Source organism: Camellia sinensis, unplaced genomic scaffold (assembly GCF_055761805.1).
Source record: "Camellia sinensis isolate YWXY unplaced genomic scaffold, ASM5576180v1 Unanchor3, whole genome shotgun sequence".
In the NCBI taxonomy this organism is placed as follows: Eukaryota; Viridiplantae; Streptophyta; class Magnoliopsida; order Ericales; family Theaceae; genus Camellia; species Camellia sinensis.
Genome location: NW_028129178.1, coordinates 1,824,949 through 1,851,712, shown reverse-complemented (window position 1 = coordinate 1,851,712; position 26,764 = coordinate 1,824,949). Strand labels below are relative to the sequence as shown.

The following is a 26,764-nucleotide window of genomic DNA, read 5'->3' as shown; positions in this document are numbered from 1 at the left end:
AATCCCTTATTTCATATTGAGGTACGGTTTGGGTATCACTTGTTGATTGAAACTCTCTTTTCTCCTCTCATGTGAGTTTATTTAGATTGTACCCCTTGTTATGCTTCATATCATTTGCACAAGGCTTGTCTCTCATATTTCCACCTTCATATCTTTCTCATCATTTCACTGCATTGCATTGCATAATCATGAACTTTCAAAAATCGACTTCGCAAAGCGTGTAAGTCCAGCTTTCAATTGTATTTCAAGCATGTCATTTGCATTTTGCCCCTGAACTATGCTGGTTTGATTCTTTGCAAAGGGATACGTAGGCAGCCCTCAGGTTCAACCAACTGCATTTGCATCTTGTTTGTTTGTCCAAGTCTTATGGCCTTGTCAAAATGCACATCTTCGAGTTTTGACATTCACTCACGTCATGAAATGACTTCGAACTCTATCAAAGAGGGGCAACTATAGACACCTCATTTTGACAGTTCTTAAGACTTAGGCGCTTTTTTTCAAACATCCAATTATGTAAATTGGAATATGTTATTTTATGAATTTCTCAGCAGAAAAATCAGATTTAAGTTAATTCTAACCTTACACCCATTTTGGCCAAATTATTTTAGACCTATTCAAAAATATTTTTCTTAATTTTTTCTTTTTTGAAAAATTTATCAGTTTTGGAAAATCAACTCTCACACTACATGGCAAGCCACATGGTTTTGAGATATCACATGGCGAGCCATGTATTTTTGGAAATATCACATGGCTAGCCGTGTATTTTGAGTATTTGAGAATTCTATAAATACCCCCTCATTTTGTTGTTTTGGGAGAGAAAAAAGAAAGAAAATTTTGTTTCAAAAAGAAGGAAGGCTCAAAAGAATTGAAAAAAAAAAGAGCCGAAGAAGCTCACGACGAAAAATAATAATAAAATAAAAAATAAAAAAAAAAGAGAAAGAAATTGTTTTCAAAAAAATTCTTGAGGGATTTGATATTCAAAAATCAAAATTTTCTTTAATCAACTTTTTATCCACCGATATATACCAACCAACACCACAATAAAGCTAAAACTTGAATTTCTTATTAAGATTCCAAAGCATATACCATAACCGTGAGGGTATAAACAAGAAAGTTTGATAATCAGAAAACTCACCAATTCCTCCAAAAGGTGAATTTTTGCAATCTTCTCATTTATTTTCTTGTATTTTATTTACTGTTTTAAAAATATGATATTTAAGTTGTGGAAGTAAAAGGCAAAGCCTCCATTCCTTAGATTTTGTTTTAGAATATGTGTTTAAATATGTGATATAAAAGATGTGATTTAAGTTGGTTGAGATATAATTTCTATACTAATTATATTATATTATATATTATTATATTGTAATATGTATTTTTGGTGCAATGGTGGATAAAACCACCATGCACATCTCTAATATATATTATATTATATTTATCATGAAATAAAAAAAGAGAAAAAGAAAATTAAAAAAAATAAAAAATAAAAAAACCTAAATGTTGTGTGAGGCATCTGTGCCTTTGTTGCTTCCTGCTGGTTTAAAGAGCTCAAATATTATTTGAGGGGAAATATAAAACACAATGTGAGGTTTTGATAGAATGGCCAAGGTTCATGGTAAGTCCCAGGTTAGGGTTCAAAACCTCTCTCCAACATCATTGAATTCATTTTTTGGGCAAGTCCAGTCAACGCCAAACTTGCCATATGAACATCACAGTCAACACTGACAAAATATTCTGCATGTGGACGGAATATTCCTTGCCTTAATAGAATATTCTCCTAGAAAGGTAATTTTGGGCTGTTTTTAAGAAGAAAAGACTCGTTCCTAACTAAAAAAATCGTTTCGAACACAACCGTGAGGTCAAAATGGAGAAATTCTGAATGTGAAGTTTCTATTTTTCTTTGAATTTGAGAGATATGTGAGATTTTATTTTGTTGTAATATTTTCTTCCTCTCCTCCCATATCTAAATATGTAATTATTCAAGTGTTGTAATAATTCCCCGCTACGCTTCTTTCAATCCCATTCTTTAACTTGCTTTTCTTATTTGTAAATATGCATCATATTTTGTTTTTCATCATATCTATGCTTTGCATCCATTTTCATGCATCTTGATTCGACTAAATTTGCATTTGTGGATTTAATCAATTCTTATGTGATTATATGCACTACTACATATTCTTGAGATGACTCGCATGTCATATATTAGAAGTCGAATCTTTAGTTGCATTTCATGAGTGAATTGCATTAGAATTTTGTATATAAGATCATACATGTTTTATTAACTTTGTTTTGTAACTGTTTGCAGGACGTCGGTAAATATGTAAGTTGTTATGCTTTAGCATCCCGCTTGTGTGTATTTTTCTTACTATGTTTAAGTATCCTACCATGTGACTACTTGCTTACTTGATATAACTCTATAATTTCCGGTGGATGAAGGTTGTGTCGCTTAATTTAGGATAGTATTGATTTTTCATGTTTATGGGCTTAATTTAATTGTGAGCTATAAAATCTCAAAACCCTTTCAAAATGCATGAAATCAAGCCATTCTAAAAAGAATGACACAGTCTATATTTGTTTGCTTTACATAGTAATTTTAGCATTTATTAAATAATCAGAACATGAATATATAAAGTTAATAAAATCCATATTATGGTTTCGTAGAGGCCGGTCTTTTGATCAGGTGTGTGGGAGTGCTCAATTAATGACCTTCCTCCCTCATACCTAAAGTTCTGAGCCAAGCATCCTTGGTTACGACAAGCAGTGGCCTTGGAATGAGTCATAGGTTTCCTAATTTTTTCAAAATATTAGGCGGCGACTCTGAGATCTGATGACGCAGTCCATTTTTGGCAAAGGTTTTTGCAATAAAATGGATTTTCTATCAAATTTTCAAATCTGGACTCTCATTTATGTTTCACATTGCACTCATGAGACTAGACATGCAGGTAAGCCCTGGGCAACGTGACAGCCTTCTTCCACCAAAACTTTTTCCTAGTCTTCCACCATCTTTTCAACGAGAGTTCCTCTAACATCATGTAGTACAGGCTGATCTGCTACCTTGATCGTGTGGACTTGATTACAAAATTATTTGGTCTTCGTAGCAACCATGAAACAATGGTTTGTTGTAACTTGGTTCCCCTTGATTTGTGGTACATCATGTTTTGTCGAGAAGCGGATGACCTGGTGATAAGTCAAGGGGACTGCTTCCATTCGATGGATCCAGGGTTAGCCAGGGATGGCGTTGTTAGGAGATGGAGTGTTCATAACCAAAAACTCAATCTGAAGAGTCCTTGTCCCAACTACAATAGGTAAAGTTACCCTACCGAGTGGCCATTCTGCCTGGGAATTGAAATCGACCAGCGATGCCGTCATTGGGATGAGATTTTGCTCGGTAAGACCGAACTTCCTGAACATATCATAATACAAAATATTTACAGCACTTCCCTAATCCACTAGGACTCATTTCATATCGAATCGTTTTTCAATCCCAACAATAATAATCAATGCATCAGTATATGGATATTGAATACCTTCTAAATCTTTCTCAGTAAATAAAACATTACGTAAAGGAGATTTAGGTTCTGTTCTAACCTCTTTCAATACTGGACCGACTGACATTACTTGCTGAAGTTATATAGCCTTTGCAATTTCTCCTTAAAGTACTTCCTCTTGTTGAAGATTGGTCATGCCATGGATCATGTTGGTGACCAGTTGAGGAGAATGCTCAACATTCTGCTGCGGTGGTCGGTTCTCCTGTTCGACTACAGTCTTGTTTGGATCGATATACTCCTAGAGGTGTCTAATAGCTACAAATCCTCCAAATGCTACTTCAACGCTCTATAGTTCTGAGTCATGTGCCCTTTATCCTGGTAATAGGCACACCAGAGCTTCTAATTGCGCTGAGCTAGATCTCCTAACATCTTCGGTGGCCAAACAAAGTATGGTTCCCTCTTGATTTTCTCTATGAGGCGGTAGATGGGTTCTTTGAACACTATAATGATATCTTTGTGGGACTTGGATTTGTCTATCTCATTTACTGCAACTTCAAGGGATTCTCTTCAATCTGTTCTTTGTTGATCCTTCCGGTTCAACTGCTTGGCCGACACTACTTTGATGGGAATCTGATCATCCTCAAGACGAGCTTACTACTCAATTCTAGCTCGTAAATCCTTCAGGGTGGTGGCTGGGCACTTTGTAAGCGATTGCCTCAATTTGCTCTCTAGACGCAAACCACGCTTAAAAGACATCACTGTCATCTGCTCACTGCAGACGTTCTCCTCAAACTCATTATATTCTTCCCAATAACTCCTTGCATATTTATGCAATGTTTTATCATTTTCCTTTCGAAGGCTAAACAATGTGTCTAACTCCTTCGGGATTTTGGTGTAGGAAACGAATCTGGCTAGAAATTCCTTCAATAGTTGTTTCTAGTCATAAATCAATCCAGTAGGGAGACGATCGAACCATCCGAGTCTGGATTCTCCCAGGCTGGATGGAAAGACCTTGCACATTAGTGCATTGTTTCGGTTCTACAAAAACATCATCTACCGAAGTGGTTGATGTGTGTGAATGGATCTAACTTCCCATCATACAGTGTGAACATCGGCGGGGTAAACTTCTTAGGGGGTTCCAAAGCTTCAATGTCTAGAGAGAAAGGAGAAGAGACAAATCGATCTAACACTCGGTGCTCCCTCTGATGAATAGTATAATCGAGATGTTGCACCTCTCGTTCCCGTCGTTTCTCATTTTCTCTATTCCCGATTAGCCAGGTAAGAAGATCATAGAGATGAAGAAGATACTCCTTCTGTTGGCTAACCGTTTTCTACCTTTTAGCCCTCTTTCAGCATGAACCACAGGTATGGCTGCTCGTTGTTTCACTTTACACCGGAATTGGCTAACTTCGTTGTCCATAACTATTTCCAGTGACTTCCTTCCCTAGTGGTTCCAGGGATAGGCTTCTCCAGCGCAGAGGAGAAGGTTCTACATTGCACGTCTTCTCCATTGGATCGCCCATCATCTTCTTGAGTTTTGCTTTCAATTCTTGTATCTTCATTCCCATGGAATCGATAATACGATATCTTTAGTCCTTCTCCAACCTGAAACGGTGGGTAGAGCCACCAGCAAAGAGCTAACAGTGCTTGACAAATTCTAGAGTCTGATTGTTGTTTCCAGTTTGTTCCTCCAAGCGCCAGACCTTTATCATTTATCTTCTTCGTTGGCGGAGTTGATGCAAAAGAAGGAATGTCCTCAGTTCCCATTGTTGGAATCAGATGCAGAACTCAAAAATGAAGATTCCATGCTCACCGCACCAATTGTGCGTACCAAATCTTGCACTAGATAAAAGTGGATTTAAGCTCCACAGCTGAAATGGACTATCCAGGAACTGGGATCTGCAAAACAGAACACCGTTAGAGCTGCCAGGCCGAGGTTGGTCGAAAAACCCCTCCAACGTGGGAATGAGTGATCGGAGAAGATGAATTCTCTTTAGGTGTAGAAAAAGGTAAAGAAAGAGTATTTGAGTTCAGGTGGATTAAGTTAGTTAGCTTCAACATGAATTAAGTGTGGCTTATATACAATACTTGTTGCCCAAGATGGTTTCACGGAGTTTTGGTGTCTCAAGGCTTCCCTTAACATTGCTCAAGGTGGAAGACAACAAGGTAGTTGACCATGGATACATGTGCTCATTGTAACCATACATATAACAGATCACATTTCTTTTGCGAACTGTTTTCGTGATTTTAGGAGGGGGGACCAGCTAAGGTGGTAGCCTGCACATACATGTGTTCACTGCTTCCACATTTCTCTGAGAGGTTCTTTCAGCTTGGTACCGATGTGCCTCGACTCGAACTTTCATAAGATTTCTTGTAGAGATGGGTTTGCCCATTTGGATAGCTTTATGTGGGCTCGTCCCACTTCGATTCTAATGATGGGTTCGGCCCAACAATTTGGTCCACAAATTAGGCCTTGGCAACTCGGCCTAACCCAATGTCGCGGTTGGCCTGGCCTTTCCACTACGTGTTGGGCCCAAATGCTTGAGGACTTGGGAAGAGTATTCTTCATGGAGATGGGCTTCATAAATTGCCTTGCCTACTTATCTGGCCCGCTTGGGTTTGGGCTTAGTGGATTGGACCGGCCGAAAACTTAGATACAACCAGTTTATATCTTGCCCTTTCACTTGTGGTGCTGATTTAGTTATTTGCCAAGCAACATTTACAATGGAAGCAGTTACTTACGACCCCCACAAAACCATTTGTCAATTTTCTGAAGACCTTTTTGTTTAAGTAATTGTTGTCATTCTTTTAATTTGATTCTGATACAATTTGATTGTAATGTCAGTATAAAACTTCTCATCCATCACTAAATAAAGGAATCCTTGTATTATCCATAATACAATTCAATATACAGCTCTTATCTCCTTTCTTTTTCTTTCACTCCTTTCTTTTTCTTTCACTTTACAATCCTCGATTTAATCAAACAGTAAAAATAGAAAATTCATTTTCAACTTTCAAATCATCAACTCATTTAAATTATTTATTATTAAACAAAAACTAAACTAAACAATGCGGCCTAGATTCCCAAAATAAAAATAAAACTATAAGCAGCACCTAACATGGATAAAGTCTTTGCTTTTAAAAATAAAACTATAAGCAGCACCTAACATGGATTATGCTTTTTAAAAGTCTATGAAATCCAACAACGCAAAATTATAAACACGTGCAAATTCTGTCCAATTTGGGAGGGGGGGGGGGGGGTGTTGTATTCTGTTAATACAAACCCTAGATAGATGCACATTTATAGTGTTGAGCACTCTCAAGTACCTAGACCTTTTTAAATTTAGATTAGTCTATCGCATCCTAATCACAAACTATTATTGTTAACTTATCCCATCATGTCACATTATATAAATCTGTCTCGAGACGATAAAATAATGCGATCCTCCCCAATCCAACTATTGAAATGTGTGTGAGACAGACTAATAATCAGGACTCCACATCATAATGGCTATTCTTCTCACCATATACAATTGAACAAAGTAGTACATGCCCCAAGGACATTACATGTGCAAGTTATTGCATGAACACGACTCAATACTTAATATGGTTACATACACCAGGCACACAGCAAAGTATAACACTCCAGATCTTCTGACAGATCAAGCAACAATAGGAAACATTCCAACTTACAAAGCACAATGAAAATATTCTAAAAGACTTGTACACATACACTAAACATTGTTATAAGGTAATGCATTTCCTATAAACTATATAATAGATTGGGCTTTGAGACATTACCCAACTCTTGCAATAACAATCACATGACATTAGTTAACAGATTCCCTGCCGAAGCCTAGTAATGACTAAACCAATATGGTGTCCCTGCACGAGCCATCGCTCAAAATCTTTGGTTCTGATTATTTCCTCACAAGTAATACTATTATACATAAATGAATTTCTTACCAAATTTTCTTAACATTAGACACAAATGTAATGAGACACGCATAATAGAATATTCGTGCGACACACTACCATTGTGTCTATTGGTAAAAAAATGAAGTAAAAAAATCGTTTATGAATAGCATTTTCTTGTTTCTCATGGCCCTAGTCTGTAAGGACCTTGGCCTTCACCCATGTAGTGTCCTTCAACGTAAAGAGCTGCATTCTGAGGATGGAGTCCATCCATAACCATAAATTGCATATCTTCAGAAGGTTTCCAGTGTCGTTTCCTTTGGTTGATGAACCAGTTATTAATTTGTTTCTGGTCCAAACCTGTTGATTCAGCCAAGGCCACCTTCTCGCTCTCCTGTGTGATTATCACAACAATCTGTCTTAATAACTCAAGAATACAATCTTTATCTTAGAATGCTATGTTAATTTCATAAGAAAAGCTTGAGAATATAGGCTGAAGAGGATGCACGTACTGATGGGTATGGCCATTTGTAGTGTAACTCCCACCAATTGAGTAGCTTTTGCCGGGCATCTTTGGGTAGCTTCCCTTTCTTCTTTTTCTTGGATAGTTCTTGCTTGAGACTACTCAAATAACCACTGTACTTCCTCAACAGGTGGTGCTTAAGTTCCCGATCTTCAGCACGTGGGTCAATCTCTGGCGGTTCTGTTTCTCCACCACTATTGTCTTGATCCTCTTCAGATGAACCAACACCCTCACATTTTTCATCTGTGCATATTGATTGGAAAAGCATTAACAAAAAAATGAACTCCGAAGCAAAAGAATGCAGCATCAAAAAATATTATTTCCTGACAAACAATATTTAAACATCTACCGGCCCTAATTAAGCAGTGATTGCCTAACCACACAACTCTGTCTTGATAGCAATTTTGGCACATTCATCATAGATTCTTTATGCACTTGCATAATAAAAACAATCACACAAAATAATTCAATGAAAGGGAATCATAGCCTGCTCCTTTTTTCTTTCTCTATTTACTTGTTTTTCCTCTTAAATGAATCCAAAAGCAAAAAAGGGTCCTGCTTTCCTAATCATCAATGTTCATAAATAAGAAACACAACTCAACCTGTACATTACTGATAAGAGTAACATGCCTAAGCAGGTTCAGCAACAACAGCAGCTACAGCTGCATAAGTGTTTGATCAATGTCTAGCTCAAGATCAACAGCATTACATGATCAATACAGCAGCAGTAACTTGGTGTATCCATGTGTAACTAATCTAATAACAGAGATGTTTGTAAATGTTTCAGTTAGTGATAGCTGTAATTTCTGTCAGCTCGAAGGTAGTTAATCTGTTAGAGATGATCTCTAATATAAAATTAGATATAATATACTTTCCCAGCCCATGCATAAACTGTAAACAAGTAATGTGTCTACTAGACCAGCAACTATGAACATTGCCAGGTATCAATACCATCCCTTTCTTTTGTTTCTTATTTGTAATGGTTTACAATTACATACTCCCAAAGTCAAATTTTCCGAAAAAAACTTTTAAAGCTTTCACTTCAATAGGAATGTGGCACGGGAGTTAATTCAGCAGCAGCAAATGTGAGATACCCAACCAGTGCAACCTCCTCCCCTCTTACCATGAACTAAAATAGTAGTAGAGTTTCTTTTTCTTTTTCCCACTCAACCCTAACCATCCACCTCTCAAAAATCCACGTCTCAGTTATACCCATTAATCAAAATATGTATTTGTAACACCTTGAATGTATGGGTGGGTGGGATTAAATAAAAAAAACTTGAGTTTTTTTGCTGCTTCATGAACATATAATTAAAATAGGAAAGTTTTATCAGCCATTAGGATGAAAAAGCACTATACAACTTGTATGCACTTACCAAAGAAAACCACATTAAAAAGAAATAGAAAAAATAGTCTCCTTCAAAGATGATGTTTCTGCATGTGAGAACAAGGTGACATTGTACAAGGCACTGCAGGCTTACAATTTAACAATGCATAAAAATATGAATAATGTTTCATTTCATCCACACAATTTCTTCCCCCACAATCTCCACAAATGAGGTGGCAAGACATAATACAAGTTCTATACCAATTGGAGTGTGGGTCAACTTTTTAAATTTTGCTTGCCACCTCATTTGAGGGGATTGTAAATTCCCTTGGTCTTGAAGTACATATATAGTGAGAAGTTGAGGCAAAGCTAAAAGATGAGGAGACATGCTCGATTATGTACCAGTATCCAAAAGCATACTCTCTCTCTGATATTCACAAGAAAATTCTCCTTCCTGCTTTCCTTCCATCCTCCATCTCTTCCACAAATATTACAATTAACATAAATTTTTTAGATGGGATGATTAACATAATTTACATGGAACAAATTATTTATAAAAAAAAATATAAAATAAAATAAAAAAGAGTAGGTATAATGGTGCCATGAATTGATGGTCACTTGGGCACAACTTACAGACATAACCATTAATTAAACACTAATTTTCAGAGTTCTTTCCCCAGCTGATCAACCACAAGTTTGTATGAACTAAACACTTGGATTTTGTCAAATTTACTGTAACTACTACTTCATGTAATCTCATAACAATAGAAATTATCATAATTTTGAAAGAAATGCCTGAAATTTGCAGTTAAGTCATACTCAAAGATGATTTTGCTTCCTTTGCGGTGCCAACCTAGTTGGGATGGTTAAGGCTAGCGGTGATGCTTTTGCACTTCCCTCTTTATTGATGTATGTTTTATGCTTGTTCTGCTTTCTTCATCAATAAAATTCTCTTTGCTTATCAAAAAAAAAAAAAAAAAAGTCATACTCAAACTCATGTTTCTACTTTCTCCTTTTTTTCATTAATCTTTGTTCCAAAAACCTTTATAATCTGAAAGTGCAGAATAAGTTTTAGACTGTGTTTCATAAAGGCTTCTCTGATTTAATTTAAGTAATGAAAGTTTTAGGACAACTTAAGAGATGGCCACAGTGGGAAGCAGAAGCCATCCGCAGAATAGGATACATTTTCATTTTTGATAAAACTATAACAATATATATTTTCCTCCCCCACCACACCCTAGCCAAAAGGCCAGGAAAGGCAATACATATTTGGAATATACCTAATCTAGGCTGAATATCTCAACCTATCACCACTCCAATCACTTGGATTAATGCCTTCCAAATACATAATACTGAATCGGGTAGGCTTGTTGTGGGTAGAGTATGGTGTAGATGAGATTTCAAAATTTGGTAATTACATCATAGTCCTTGTAGTTTAAATGAAGTATCACTTTAGTCCCGTAGTTTTAATTTGAATAACCCTTCAAAATGAAATTTCACTCAAACTAGAGGGACCAGGGTGTAATTTACCCTTCAAAATTCTATATATATATTTTTATTATTTTAGAATTAGTAGTTGATTAGGAATATTTTTATTTTAGCGTAGAGTAGCCTAGAATTATTCAGTTTCCTAATTCATATTTTTAACTTTCCTTATTTTATTAGATTTTTATTCAAAGTAAATTAAATTTAGTTTATTATAAATGCAAGCCTTGTATGGATCAATAGCTTTGGGTTAATAAAATTCAAGGTCATCCCCAATCAAAAAAAAAAAAAAATTCAAGATCATCTCTCTTTTCTTCCAACTTTGGGCATTTTGCACAAACCAACCAACTATTAAGGTTTTTACTCCAAGTATTCTTCTAGAATCCATGGGTTTAAAGTAGATTTTGCTTTTGATATTCGTTCTTAAATCAACAAATTCAATATTGTTACTCTTATCTTTCTCCGTTCCACACTTCTGCTAAATTAAAACACACACTGCAGAGCTTCGAATAATTTCTTATGCACATGGAAATTGTGTGGGTCTCCTATTATTTATTAACATTTTGGTTACAAGATCAATGTTCTCAGAACTAAACTTTACCAGACTGGCTGATTTAACCGGTTGACTCATCAATCAATTTAGGTTCTAGTTTGAATAAACCACCAAACCTGTCTGCAATAGAAAACTGGCTTACATTTATGAAACCGGTAAAAAACCGCAGTTGAACCAGATACAGTTCCAAAAAAAATATTGTTCAAAAAGTCTTGATGCCTCAGCATGTTGATTTACCAGGTTCAACCATTGTCTTGTCAAGTAGTTTTGGTTCCAGTTCAAATAAACCATCAAATCCATTTCAGATAGAAAATCGACTTATTTTTATGAAACCAGTTAGAACTGCAAAGCCTCCTCAAGTTGATTCGCCAAATAATGTAAAATTGTGTAATGATGGAGACCTTAACACCAAATCAAGTACCTAGTATTAACATTCACCACAAGTTAACCAAACCACCAAACCTGTCTGAAATAGAAAACCTACTTTCTTTTATGAAACCAGTAAAACCACAGTTGAACCAGCTACAATTCAAAAATATATATATATATATATATATATATCTTCAAATAATCTTGACGCCTCATGCATGTTGATTTCTCAGGTTCAACCAGTTGTCTTGTTGAGTAGTTTAGGTCCCAGTCCAAATAAACCATCAAATCCATTTCAGATAGAAAATTGACTTATTTTTATGAAACCGTTAGAACTGCAAAGCGTCCTCAAGTTGAGTCTCCAAACAACGTAAAATTGTGTAATGATGGAGACCTTAACACTAAACCAAGTACCTAGTATTACCACTACTTAACTCTTCACTTTGTAATTGTTTAGTAACAATATATTATTTATTATGAATCATTACAATTTCTTTCAAATACAAAGTATAATTACTTATTTTTACAAACAATCAATTTAATTATATATGTATATACATATAAATATATATATATATATATATATATATATTTTGGTAAGCTATGTACTTAAAAATATTTGGTAAACATATTTGAGTGAATATGTGTGTGTGTGTATGTGTGACAATATAAAGATAAATTAAATAAGTGTCTTAATATCTATATTTTTTTATTTAAGTATGATTTGTAATAGAAAAAAATGGTGATAAATCCAATTTGAGGATTGCTTGAGGCATTAGGTCCACTGGATAATTTCTTTGGTGAAAAGTACACACTTTGTAAAATATTGCGGTGAGAAGTACATTTTTATTTGTTCAAAAAAAAAAAAAAGAATATATTTTGTTGTTTTGGAGGACATTTTAATTCCAATTTTGCCCTTTTATTTTTTAACCTAACTATTCAAATATTTTTTTTATTTGTTGAATTTTTTTAACCTATCTGTTCAAAAAAAAATTATTTGTTAAATTTTTTTAACCTATTTTTTTTTCTTACCTACTCAAGTCTCCACAAACCACTATATATTCAAACCTACTCTATCTTCCTCGTCTCTCTTTCTACTTGTTTCTCTCTGCACAAATCCACTTCTCTCTCTCTCTCTCTCTCTCTCTCTCTCTCAGAGCAACTTCTCATTCATTGAACTCTGATGGTGAAAAGTACACACTTTGTAAAATATTGCGGTGAGAAGTACATTTTTATTTGTTCAAAAAAAAAAAAATATATATTTTGTTGTTTTGGAGGACATTTTAATTCCAATTTTGCCCTTTTATTTTTTAACCTAACTATTCAAATATTTTTTTTATTTGTTGAATTTTTTTAACCTATCTGTTCAAAAAAAAATTATTTGTTAAATTTTTTTAACCTATTTTTTTTTCTTACCTACTCAAGTCTCCACAAACCACTATATATTCAAACCTACTCTATCTTCCTCGTCTCTCTTTCTACTTGTTTCTCTCTGCACAAATCCACTTCTCTCTCTCTCTCTCTCTCTCTCTCTCTCTCTCTCTTAGAGCAACTTCTCATTCATTGAACTCTGATTCTCTAATCTATATTCACATTACTGTAATCATCATATGATTGCGTTTCCTCAACTCTAATATATCAATGCTCTCTGAAAGCTTCAAATCACTCTAACATCCTACTTCTGTAATTGAAGATCACTATCACAAACTACAAACTTAGAAAGAGAAAGAGAGATTTTGGATCTCAACGTTGAAATGGTTTCGTTTGATTCGAGTTGCAACGAGGTCGAGACAAAGATCATGAAGCTTCCAAGAAGTGACGATTATTCTAGAAATTCGATTTCCTCCGTCGTCAATGCAAACAAAGCTCCGACGAACAATAATAATACTCCAGACAAAGACTCGACCTCTAATCCTCCTTCCAAGCCATGAATTTCTAGCAGAGAGCTTGAAGCGATCGCAAGAACTTACCATTGAAGCTTGAAGCAATCGCAGGATTTCACGATCAAGCTAGTTAAAGCTCTCTGAAATCATGGAGGTTCAACTGGGTTTGGCCATCTTCTTCTGGTTCACCATCTCTCCTCCCACCTCCACCACCGCACCTCTATCTTCGATTGTACTCATTAGAGCAGTCGATCCCATCAACTTCTGCACAATTCCCGTCCCCGCCATGACTCAGTTGGAATACCACCACCGAGGTGCTTCCACAGGACACCTTTCGCGTGAAGTCTCCGTAGATGGCTCTTCTCTTCTCTGATGTTGTCAAATTTGGATTTTTCACCAAGTCAAAAATCTGACCTTAAATATATATTTAATGCTTAACTTTAAACATCCCTAGAGTTTGCAGACACATTTTACGGAGGATTTGGGTTTAACACAAAGATTGTCTCCAACACCAAGGATGTCTCCAACAAAATAGGGGCATCGAAAAGAGTTTGTTAATTTACAAGGTGAGGAGATGGAGGAAGAGATGTAGGAATGATTGGTCGATGGAGATGGAGGTGAAGACAACAAGTGCAGCAGGGAGATGAGTGGTGAGGAAGAGTTGGGGTTGTTACTACAACAAGATGAGCTTGTGAACCTAAACAAATGAGCTAGAGAGAGAGAGACTATTGTGAAAGCTAGAGAACAAGAGAGAGGAACAGATAGTGGGTGAGTTGAGTAATGATGATTTGAAGATAGAGGATGCAATGATTATATTTTGAATAGATAAGTTAAATTTTTATAAGTTACAAAAATTTAAATAGACGAGGGAAGAAAAGGGGGGAAAATTTAAACAAATAAGAGAAAATAAGATAGATAAAAGAGAGGTGAGAGAAAAGTTAACAAGTAGAGAGAAGGATTTCTGGGTTCTGACTCTATTCTTTCTCTCGCTAGATACACATACCTATTTCTTTTGCACAGAGAAAGATGGAAAATATATAGATGACAAATACGGATAGTTTGGTCATTTCGTAGGAACATGTCGTTATGCACTTGATAGTTAAGTGCATGGACTTTTGGACAAAAAAAATCAAATTTGGGTTGTTGGATTGAGCACCCTTTGTAATATGTTTATGAGGTAATTATGATATTATGGTCTGATTCTACTTGACTCGACTGTTGAATCAGTGACTCTTGGCCCGATTCTTTTTCCGGTTTTGTCAATAGTTCAAGTTTCAAAACATTGTACCAAATGGAGTTGTTATTTGATATATAAGTGTACATCACTATGAAGCATCGACACCTCTCCGAAGGCTGCGTATCAGTGTCGGACACGTGTCGGACGCGAACATGCGTCGGACACGCAGTTGACACGTGTCCGTTACGTCGCAGAAGGTGTCCGAATTTTTTTTTGATTTTTTTGCAACCGAACATGACAGATACGTTTGGAACACGTTCGGGGTAAAATTCATAATTAATGACACTTCTGTGGGGTCAATTTGTAAAAAACAAAAACAAAATACGTAATCTAATGCTCGTTGATCGACAGAGAGAGCAAAAGAGAGAGAACAGAGAGAACACCTGGTCACTTGTGGGTGGTCGTTCCTTGGTGGTCGGTCGTCGGTGGTCTGTTATCTAAGGTACAACTTCGCTGCTCTTCTTCATTCTTCTTCTTCTTCTTCTTCTTCTTCTTCGTCTTCTCCGATCTTCTCTCTCGTCTCTCTCAATCGCTCTCAGTCACTCTCTCTCTCTCTCCCCCTTTTCTGATCTGCTTTGACCTCTTCGTTTCTTTTCTTTTATCTAATTTTTTTTTTCTTTTATAGGGTCAGTTTTTAGTGTAATTTATCTGTCCCTCTTTTCTTTTCTTTTTTCTTTTTCTGAATTCATTTATATTTTCTTTTCTCTCACTCTGCCTCTCTTATTTTAGTGTATATATATATTTTGTTGATTAATTTTGTTAATATTAATAATATATGTTTATTAATTTTATTATAAGAATTAATTTTTAATTATGGAACAATGGCTATTACGGGCGGTATTTTTTATTACCTTTCTATGGTTTTTTTTTTATAATTTTATGACACATTATAATAAATTTAATTATATATATTGAACGTGTCTCCAGCGTGTTGTGTCCCCTATTTTTCGAAAATTTGCGTGTCGCGTGTCCATATCGTGTCCGTGTCGTGTCACGTGTCCGTGTCCGTGCAACATAGGTACATCAGTTAGTAATTCAAAATGTTACAACAATTTAAACTCGAAAAAATAAATAAATAAAAAATTTAAAAAAAAAATTAGAAGAAGAAGAAGAAGAAGATAAGGGAAGATATTATCCAATGTACCCCGATCAAGTTAAAGGTTCTCTCGAACAAAGCATTAGCTTGCTTCTTAGAAAGAAACTAGGAGAGGCAAGTCCCTTAGCCAAGATGTCAGCGATTTGGTCCTTCAAAGAGATAAAGGGTACAACTAAATCCTTGTGGTCCACCTTTTCACAAACAAAGTGAAAATCAATTTCCACATGCCTTGTATGCGCATTAAAAATTAGATTTGTAGTGAGATCGCACCCTCATTGTCACACCAAAGGTCAAAGCATGAGGGAAAGATACCGAGCTCAAATAATAGTGATTGAACGCAAAACAATTCAACGGTAGTATCAACGAGGGCCTTGTATTTGTGATTCCGTTGACGAGAAGGCAAACGGTACATTGCTTGCAGGATGACCACAAGTCTATTTCCTTGGACATGATATCGAACAATTTATTGTTCGAACAATTTATTGGCAAGAATGATTTGACGAAGGAAAAGGCGATGAAGATGACCGAGCCAAAGAGCTAGCATGTAGAGTCCACATTTTCAAATAGATGAGCAAATGAAGGAGAGACTATAAGACAGATAGCATAGGATGTGGAAAGCTTATAAAGGAAAGATTCATTCGACCCACAAAGCAGAATTCTCTTAGTTACCTAATAATAATAATAATAATAATAATAATAATGGGGATGACGAGATTTAAAAAACATGCCATCATCTTCACTAAACTAGTAAACAAAAAGTAAAGATTTCATTAGGAAAGGAGGAACATGAAAGATATTGAACGACTAAAAAGAAAAGTTTTTGAAGAGTCATGGAGCCAAATTAGAATAGGGTAAATCCTTACCGTTGCCAACACAAAATTGATCAATGCCACCTTTATCATCATGGTGAATTAAGTTGGCAAGATCTAAAGTAGCATAATGAGTGGCATTAGTATCTGGAAACCATTCGGAGAGTGAAGAAGATAAGCAGCATAGGAGGGAACAAAGCCCATAGGAGGAGTTGTAAATCTATAGTGATGATAACACATGGCAACAGTGCGGTGGCCAGATCATTGCAAATTTGACACCAAGTGTGTGAACAAGAATCAACGGTAAAAGAGATGACAAACTGGGAGTCAGAAAACTGAACTCCATTGTGTCAACCACGACCTCAGCCTCGGCCAATGCCATGACAACCAACACAAAAAGAAGAAAAGATACGCAATGCAACACGTGTTTGAGAGGAGACATTAGCTGGTACCAGAATAGTAATGAAAGAGAGAGCATCAAAATGAATGAACTCATGGCTTAGGAGGAGGCTATGTAGTTCGACATAGGGAATAGGCAATGGACGAGTTGTCAAACGGGTGAAATCTGGGAGAGAGAGTGTGACAAGTGATGAGTTCATCAGACAAATTCTTTGCCCTATGCAAAGATTGTGTAGAGAAATCTCCTTGTTTGATGATTTGAAGTTGCACACACAACCATGGAATTATTGTGTAAGAGTGAGAAGCCAATGCAATAGCATGCAACACGGGTAGTATAGATGTCATAAGAGAACAAAAGGCTGACAACCAAAGGAAGACTATCCTCAGACAGCGAGGCAATGAGAAGACTCATGAGAAAGCATCCAAATGAATGAACTCACGGTTTAGGAGGAGGCTATGTAGGTCGACATAGGGAATAGGCAATGGACGAGTTGCCAAACGGGGAAATCTAGGAGAGAGAGTGCGACCATTGATGAGTACATCAGACAAATTCTTTGCCCTATGCAAAAAATTGTGGAAGGAAATCTCCTTGTTTGATGATATGAAGTTGCATATGTAACTATGGAATTCTTGTGTAATAAAAGCCAATGTAGCAGCACAGGTAGTATAGATGTCATAAGAGAACATAAGGCTAACAACCAAAGGAAGAATATCCTCTGACAGCGAGGCAATGAGAAGACTCATGAGAAGCTGATCTTGGCCGGTCCAAGTTACAAAAGATGGGTTCAGAACTTGAACATTGTCCTATTCAATGGTGCGGGGAGAACAAGGGTGAAAACCATCAATGAAGCTAATCAGATATTAGCTACGCAGATAAGGTAGCAATTGAGTCTTCTAATATAGATAGTTGGTATTGGTAAGTTTGATGGACAAGAAGTGATGTGTTGTTGTAGGGGAAGAGGAGAGAAAGGAGCAGAAGATGGGTTGAGCCAGTGTTATCAAAGGCGTGAGTAAGCGCTCGCCTAAGCGCTAAGCGAGGCGAGGTGACAATGTAGTGCTTCAGACTCACTGAGGCGAGGCGAAACAGTGAGGTGAAGTCGAAGCACATGAGGCAAGGCTTAGGTGACGAAGCGAGAGGCGATTCGAAGCGACACTTCATTAATTTCGGTCTGATTTCAGTTCGACAGATCTGGGCCCTTCATTTGGATGACTTTTGTGCTAATCATGGACATGCGATGCACTTTGTGATTCCTTTCTTCTTCATATATCGACTTCCCTCAGTCAAAACCCTAAGTCGACTTCCTCTCAGTCGACATTTGCTTCGAACGACTAACTGACTGACTACCTGCGGCTGCTTCTTCCTTCTTCAGACAAAGGTGAGTACCTTCCTTTCTTCTTTCTTCTTCCTCTCTTCTTCTTCTTCCTTTCTTCTCCTCCTACTGCTGTGTCTTCGTCTTCGTCTTCTTTTCTTCTTTTCTTCTTCTTCCTTTCGTCTCTTCTTCCTTTCTTCATCTTTTTTTTTTTCACTCTAATCTGAAAAATTATACTCTGTAGGCAGACCTTTTATTTATTTTTTTTTTTAAATTTATTTATTTATTTAATTTTTTATTTTTATTTTTTTTTACTTTGTTGCTTTGAAAAATTATACTCTGTATACTCTCTTCTTCCTTCCTTTCTCTCTCTCTCTCCTGGTTCTATTAATTATTTTGTTAACTCTACTCTATTAATTTTTCTCTCCTTGTCTTCTTTCTTTTTTTTAATTATTTTTTTTGTGTTATTTTACAATTATTTTTCTGTGTTAATTATATAATTATTTTGTTGAAAAAATTTCAATTATTTTTGCTAAAAAATTTCAATTATTTACTGAAAAATTTTCAATTATTTTGTTGAAGAATTTCAATTATTTATTGAAAAATTTCAATTAATTTTTCTGAAAATTTTTAATTATTTTGCTAAAAAATTTCAATTATTTAATGAAAAAATTTCAATTGCTTGGTTGGTTAGAATTAATGAAAAAATTTCAATTATTTAGAACCTTTGGATTGTTAGATTGTATTTGTCTTTGTTGGATATTTTCTGTTGTTTATGGATATTTAGTATTTGGAATGATAAATGCATGATGGTTCTTGAAAATATTTATATTTTTGTCTATACTATTTATTTTAAAAAAATATCGTTTGTGGTCGCCTCGATTCGATGAAGCCCTCACCTCGCACTTGGGCGCTAGGAGACCTTGTCGCCTCGGTTCGCTTTTCTCCTTAAAAAACACTGGGTTGAGCAGGTTGGAAGTGGAGAAAGGAGAAAGATTGTTGATGCAGGCCATGACTAAATAAAAAAGGCTTCTGATACCAAGTTAAAACATTGCACAATTTGGGAATAATTTCGTATGCAAATAGACCTTGTGTGGGTAATGTACATCAATTTAAACTCATAATAGATATAACGATAAGGAAAAATATTATCCACTATGCTACATCAAAAGAATTTTGCTTTTGATATTCATAACTGAATTGACAGATTCAAGATTGTCACCCTACATCAAAACAATTAGGATGATTAGATCATACAAACTACTGAAATTACACAATTGAACATAGTTGTTAGATATTGTATAAAAAAATTAATCAATGAGTTGAAGTCTTTATTGTATCTTCAAGTCATAACATATCTCAATTATGAGGGAAAAAAATATCACTTCTATCTTTTTTTTTCTTTTCCAAATGATAAGAAAACAATTATGTGAATTAGTATATGTTTAAGTTAGAATAATTTTGATTTGTGGCTTTTCTCTATCGTGTGTTTTTTGTGTCATTCATTAACATTTATCACAACTAGTTAAAATATACTAACATTATACATATCTGCTACTTCGTAAAACTATAATCAATTCAAAAACAAATGAAGAGGAAAGAATAGAACAACAATATCAATATTTCCATACCATGAATATCGAACATGAAAACGAGACTAATATGTAAGACTCTTTAAATTTATATATCAAGAGAAATTTAAATCTCTTTGATAAAGCTATGAACGAAGTAACTATAGGTACGGCGTCATTTTAAACTGAAAATATCAAATAAATCTAATTTATGTTAATTAACAATTTTTCTAAAATTGACTCACATGGAAATAAGAAATTGTTGAATTTCAAAATGAGAAGATACAAACTAGCAAAAACAACATAAGCATCAGTCAACTTGAGAGTAGAATATGAAAGCATTTAATTGAAGAATAATTTTAAGGATTTAACTGGATAGAAATAAAGACTAAATCTATCGCTAATTCATGCCTTGTTGGAAACACAATTGATGCTAGAATGCACCAACCAACCAACCAGGTAGGACTAAGAAAGCATGTGTCAATTCCAAGTATCCCCCAAACCAAAAATGAATATTTAGATATGCTTTACAAGAAAAGCAAATTCTGCCTAGTATGGCCGTGGGTGTGCAGGTTTGTTGGAAATAAAATTCACAATACTAAATTTATCTCTAAAGATTAATATATAAGGATAATTAATAAAAGATAGGACAAATTACACCGATGGTCCCTATACTTTATCCCTTGTGTCATTTTGGTCCCTACATTTTCAATTGGCTCAATTTTAACCCTTAATTTTAGATTTTATTTCAATTTGGTTCAATAAATAATATCATTAGTGTCTTTTAAGGAAAGTTGTCACTAAATTGGTTTAGGTTAACTAACTAAGTTGAGTCATTTCATAATTTTGCTCTTCAAAATATAACACGTGACACTTATGTGCATATTTTCTATAAAAAATGCTAAGAATTGAAATCAATTGGACCAAATTGAGACAAAATTATAAATTCAAGGTCAAAATCGAGCCAATTGAAAGTATAGAGACTAAAACGGTACAAGGAGTAAAGTATAGGACTACCATCGTAATTTGCCCTAAAAGATATTAGATATCCAAACAAACCTATCTCTATCCCTAAAGTTTATAAGTATAATCGTATTCACATGTATTCATTTGACTAAGTAAATATAGTGGTAGTGATCTTCTCTTATGTAAATAATCATGGTCGAACCATTTATCCTTCACATGTTCTCTCTTTAAATATCCTTGTTTCTTATTTATGGGCGAAGCACATAAACTTCACATTCCCTTTACATCCTTCTTTCTTGATTATTATATATTATTCATTTTTATATTTGGGTAAATTACAAATACAACCCCAAGGTTTGTAAAAAATACAAACCTCTCACATTCTAAAAATTAAAAATACCCCCTTGTAGAAAAACTAACCAAACAAAATATGATAAAATTACCCAAATACCCTCTAATACCAAAATGATACTATCATACTACCCTCATTTTCACACACCCACCACCAAAGCCTTCTCTCTACACGACAATATTCACCAACCCTCCTCAGTGACGCACCAAATGTTTGTAGGCAACAATGACGGTGGTGCTGATCGAGAGTGGGAGGGTGGTGCCATATAGTTGGGCAAAACGGTGTTACTAATTGAGAGAAAATTGCAGATAAGGAAGGTGCAATAAGAAAAAAGAAAATAAAGTGTTTACCTTCATAAAGATTAATATAAGTGTTTCTAAAAAAAAATATTTGTTGCATACATCATACACTTTGTTAATTTGACTTAACAGTTGATTAATGTAAGGAGCCATTTGTTATGCGATCGGAAACCTCAAGTTGTGAGACGTAATTTCTCAAAGGTGAGAGGAAAATCAGTATTTTAATCCTCAGGGGTTGTACTTGTAATTTACCCTTTATATTTCTACATGGTTTCAAATCAAAGCAAATCAATCATACCTAGTGTCAATTCTCCTTTGCAACCTTCTTTTTGTCTCATTAGTTACAAAGATAAAAATAAATAAATAATAATAATAATTGTAATCTATTTTTCGGAGTTCTCAATCAATCTTTATTTGTTTTTGTTTCTCGTCACAAACTTGTTTGTGCTATCAAGCATGTTGCGACTTTTAATGCCAATTTTGCTATCAGGAGTATTAAATCACGTTTTCAACTATTGTAGTAGACTTCTTTCATTACATACTGAAAGAGAGCAATGCACTTACCAATAGTCATTTTCCCCATGAATTGAACTCAACAACGTGGTGAAAGATTTACTATTGTATTATACGTCCATTTGTGCAATCTTAAGAGAAGTTGATTTCTCAATATAGAGTTTGTTTATTTTGTATCCCCTGTAAATACATAAAGAACAAGAACAAGAAAGAGATAGAACATTTATAAGAGGGGGAAAACTGATGAGCATTTGCGTATGATCCATGCTCATCTTGAGTTAGAGATAAGATTCACTCTAGAGGTTAATTAGTAAGGATATAATCATTAGATATCCAAATAATTTTTTCAATAGGTCTATAAATATGGTTGTATTCATGAGTAAAAATAGTGCTAGTGATTTTCTCGCATGGACGCAAGTTATCATGACTGAACCATGTAAACTTCATGTGTTTTCTCTTCATATATATATATATATATATATTTGATTATTTTATCTTATTCAATTTTATATTCGGCGAACTTCACTTGACACCATTGTGATTTATCCCTGTCATTTGGAAATAAGCACATAACCCCCTTATGGTTTGTGCATTAACAACAAGTATGAAACAAAACGCCAGGTCAAAAGGGTTATGTGCTCATTTGCTAATGTTAGAGCACAAGGGTTAAAGTAAATTTCATCTCCCAAAAAAATGAAAAAAATGTCTGATTTGTACAATGAGGTTACTTATGTACCTTAGTAGTCTTTTCATTTAAGTTGTTAACAACTCCGACGGTGTACTTCAGTTCACAAATCACATGGAAATAATGTGCTTTTTTCAAATGATAGAGGGTCATACGCCCATAAGCAAACCACAAGGTAAAGTGAAATTTAACCTTTCATATTTCTACAAGATCTATGTATAGAGGCATAAATCCCCAAATATGTATGTAATTTGAGGCAATTTCTTATTCCCTTGGCAAAAACTTGTAGCGACTAAAAACAATAACAAAACCTTTGAAAGTTCGAAAGAATTATTGTATCATTACTATTAACATTCATACTAATAGGTAATTATTTCGCAGTACCCAAGCACGATGTGTTAATGTTTACGTGGTACTCCAAACAAATCACATAGCAAAAAAATTTACATATGGGATCATTAGACATGCTATTCACCTTTGTTAAGAAACTAGGAGGTAAATGATTATCAACCAAATGTATTATGATTTCGTACCATATAGATAATGACATGATACTCTTAAGAGTATAATAATTTTCCTTTTGCCATTCTATCAACTCACCAAAAATAAAAATAAAAATTCATATTACCATTCATATTAAAATTAACATTAATAATAATAATAATAATGACATTGGTTGGAACATATATCACATATGGCTTCCAGGCTTTGTCTCTGATTGTATAAATAGGAAAAACAAAAACAAGAATAAAATTAGGCAAACAGACAAAAACATAATTTACCCACCACAAAATATATATATATATATAATAATAAGGGGGTAAAAAATAAATAAATAAATAAAAGCAAAGTGTAATCCATAATAATACACAAAGAAGTAAATATGGCTACAATCCTGACAAAGCGGTACAGGCAACATGGGGTAGCACTGAAATGAACAGCACCCTATGTTCATTTTCCAAGGGCCTAACCCACTTTAGATTGAGTAACCAAAAACAATTTTGTTTTCCACTAAAAAGGAAAGACAAACTAGGAAATGACAATAATACTCACATATTCTGTCCATCTCTAGATATATAGATCTCCTTTAATAACCGTATATATTCACATTGTGTGAGAGTTTAGACATGTCTGGTGTGCTTTTGAAAAAATATATTTTACTCTGTTGGGATGGGTTGATTTGAGAAGAAATGATAAAAAAAATGCAAAATAAAAGTAAAAATTTTCTTTTTTGGTTTATAAGTTGAGTGAGAAATAAATGCAAAGATGTGAAATGGTGAGAAAGATAACTCTCTTGTAAACCGAGTGTTAAATTTTTGGAAAAATTACACTTACTTCCCCTAATGTTTGACAAAAACTATAATTAGCCCCACAAGTTTGACATTTTTTAGTAAAGATAAAATCATCAAAACTAATATGAAATAAAATCACAACACATTATTTTTCCATCCATACGACTCACTAATTACTTATAAAAAAATAATCTAGTGTTATACGAATTAAAATCGCGAGAGGTTGATGACAAAAATGCCAAAAATATAAAATTAACTGTATTTTATCAAATCTCAGGGGAGTTGAATGTAATTTATCTTTAATTTCTTGAAGTTTTTTAAAAATTGAATTATTTTCAAAATGATTCCAGAAATCGATTCAACAAACGAGTATTTTGCATTTTTCAAAAGATAAAAACAAAAACACAACCTAATTCAAAAAATTTGGAAGATTTTCAGAACCATGTAGAATTGATAAAAGCTTAAAACTGAATAGAGAGAAGAGAGGCAAAGGTTAGTTTCATCATTGTTTAATGTTCATACATTACTTTCAGATTAGTGTAACTCATCATTGTTTATCACTTAATTTATTGTATATAAGGGAACCAAATCATATCTTTTTCACTATACACTCGTAAATCGTGATTAGGGTTTGCCCCCTAACACACAAACACCCCAATCTTTCTCTCTCTATATATATTAATATATAGACACAATGCATAGCTTTATATATTAGTCAAAATTTTCTTCACTAGAAATGGGACAGTAATAAATGAAAGAAAAATGGACAGTACTGAACCTTCGAGACTCACTCACTGGACAGTTTTAACTATCAGTTTTTTTTCATTATCAAGGGAAACCGAGCCAAACCCACCTCTGCAACAATCGAATTTGCAGTTAAAAATGTAAAAATGTTGAATCTCTCTCTAAAAGAACACACATACAAATGTGGAGAGAGAAAGTAGTACCAGAGGTGAAGATCTGCAAAGGGCCATTGTTGAGCATATTGAGTTGTGTTTCGATCCTTTGAGTGAACTCCATAGCCTCTTGTAATGGCCTTGTAATCTCCTGTCGATATTTCACCAGCATGTCGTAATAAGCCTCCTGCAAACCCAAGAAAAGTGAAAGAAAAAACAAGAATGCGAAAAGACTAGTCAGTACCAACAACAAAGGACTTTGAATAAAGAGACCCAAAAACAAAAAGATAAGATCAAAAGACCCATTAGCAACAAATTCAATTCAATTTAAGTAAAAGAGTCACACCATGAACTGATCGAGTTCTGGGTCTTTTGAATCGTCTCTACAATTCACTGAATCTCGCTGCCTCGTCTCAAACTCTTGCCGAACCTCCGTGAGCCTCGCCACCACTTCCGGAGGAGCCCCCACCTACGTTAGAGAGAGAGAGAGAGAGAGTCAATCTTTGAAATGGCAAACCATTTTGTATGATGGTAATTTAATACCTTTCGACAGTCCATGTAAGCTTCCAAAAGGCTAGAGTAGTGAGGATGAGCGATGATCTTAGCTTTGATAGCTTCAACATCATTCGAGTTCTCATTCTCTTCTTGTTGTTGATGATTATGATGAACAGTACTGCTTTGGTGAGTGTGGGTTCTTATGATTGAAGGGTAGTGAAATTTCTGGGAAGTTTCGGCTTCAGTCTTGACAATTGGGGATTCAGATTGATGATAACACTGATCACTAGAACCCGATTGAAGAAGATGAAAGGTATTTATAGGCATCTGGGTCTGGTGATTAGAGCCACTGCTAGTTCGTCCGTACACAGAAGCGCTAGGTCCAAGAACTGGACCACCACCGTACAAGAAGAAGCTACCCCTTGAAGCTGTGTTCTCGTTCATCTGACTATTATACTCCTCCATTTCTCAACAAAAACCCAGATGACTTAAAACAACCCTAAACTAGGAACACACCAATTGGGATGAAGAAATATATGAAACCCTAAAGAGTGGATGTGGACACAAACTACTTACTCATCTACTTCCAAAGAACTAGTAACAATTACCCAAAACTAAGACCGAGTTCAATTGATTGTTTGAGCAGTCAGTGAGGACTTTCTTGAAATAGAAACAACATGAAAGTGTGAAAAAAGAGAATTTTTCAAGAGCTGAGGGGGTCGAATCAAGGAGGTTTCTATATGTAGTTACTTCTACAGTGGAGGTTGGTCATGATTAGATGAAAATCGGACGGTGGATGGTGCTGCAGAGGTTGCGTCGGTGGTGATGGCTCGGCCGGGGACTGCAGCGGTTCCGTGTCTTGGGTGGGTGACAAGACGTTCTTTGTTGGAAGAATAAAGTAACAATATTTTAAAATCACAAATATTTTAAAAATCACACAAAAGACCAAAGGATACCAGGAAAATGATATTGTTCTCAATAATACACATTATAATTTGGCTAGTATTAGTGGAACGACCGGCAGTCGGAAGACCGACGTTATACGTTATTTGATAGTCAGTGAGGCCAAGTTTGGTGTATATAAAATAATTTATTTTTTTATTTTTTTATATATTTTTTTTTAAAAAAATAAAAAGTATATTTATTTAAGCCATTTTAAATAATTCTAATTTTTTTAACTATTTTAATTTAAGGTTAAAAAGTCTCTTTTGAAAAATATTTTTGGCTTTTCTTGAAATTTTTTTATAAGAAAAAGAATGTAATAATTATGAATTAGATGAGTACGTTTTGTCTTATCAGATTAA

At 34.7% G+C, this 26,764-nt stretch overlaps 1 protein-coding gene across 1 annotated transcript; it reads right to left on the bottom strand.

Annotated features, from left to right (window-relative positions):
* Positions 1 to 6,984: 6,984 nt before the first annotated feature.
* Positions 6,985 to 26,482, bottom strand: LOC145816221 (homeotic protein knotted-1-like). Its single transcript, XM_082912520.1, has 5 exons — positions 25,509 to 26,482; positions 25,312 to 25,434; positions 25,017 to 25,152; positions 7,913 to 8,166; positions 6,985 to 7,794 (listed from the first exon to the last, which is right to left on the bottom strand). Exons 1-5 carry the CDS (start codon positions 25,923 to 25,925, stop codon positions 7,585 to 7,587), a joined length of 1,140 nt encoding a protein of 379 aa, XP_082768646.1. The 5' UTR covers positions 25,926 to 26,482; the 3' UTR covers positions 6,985 to 7,584.
* Between the last annotated feature and the right edge of the window lie 282 nt (positions 26,483 to 26,764).

Excerpts from the sequence above, each read along its gene's own strand:
- LOC145816221 (XM_082912520.1), bottom strand. The coding sequence starts at position 25,925 with ATGGAGGAGTATAATAGTCAGATGAACGAGAACACAGCTTCAAGGGGT. Across the intron at positions 25,153-25,311 it reads CAGAACTCGATCAGTTCATG|GAGGCTTATTACGACATGCT; the intron begins GTGTGACTCTTT and ends TTGGGTTTGCAG. Across the intron at positions 8,167-25,016 it reads TTTGCAGATCTTCACCTCTG|ATGAAAAATGTGAGGGTGTT; the intron begins GTACTACTTTCT and ends CAATATGCACAG.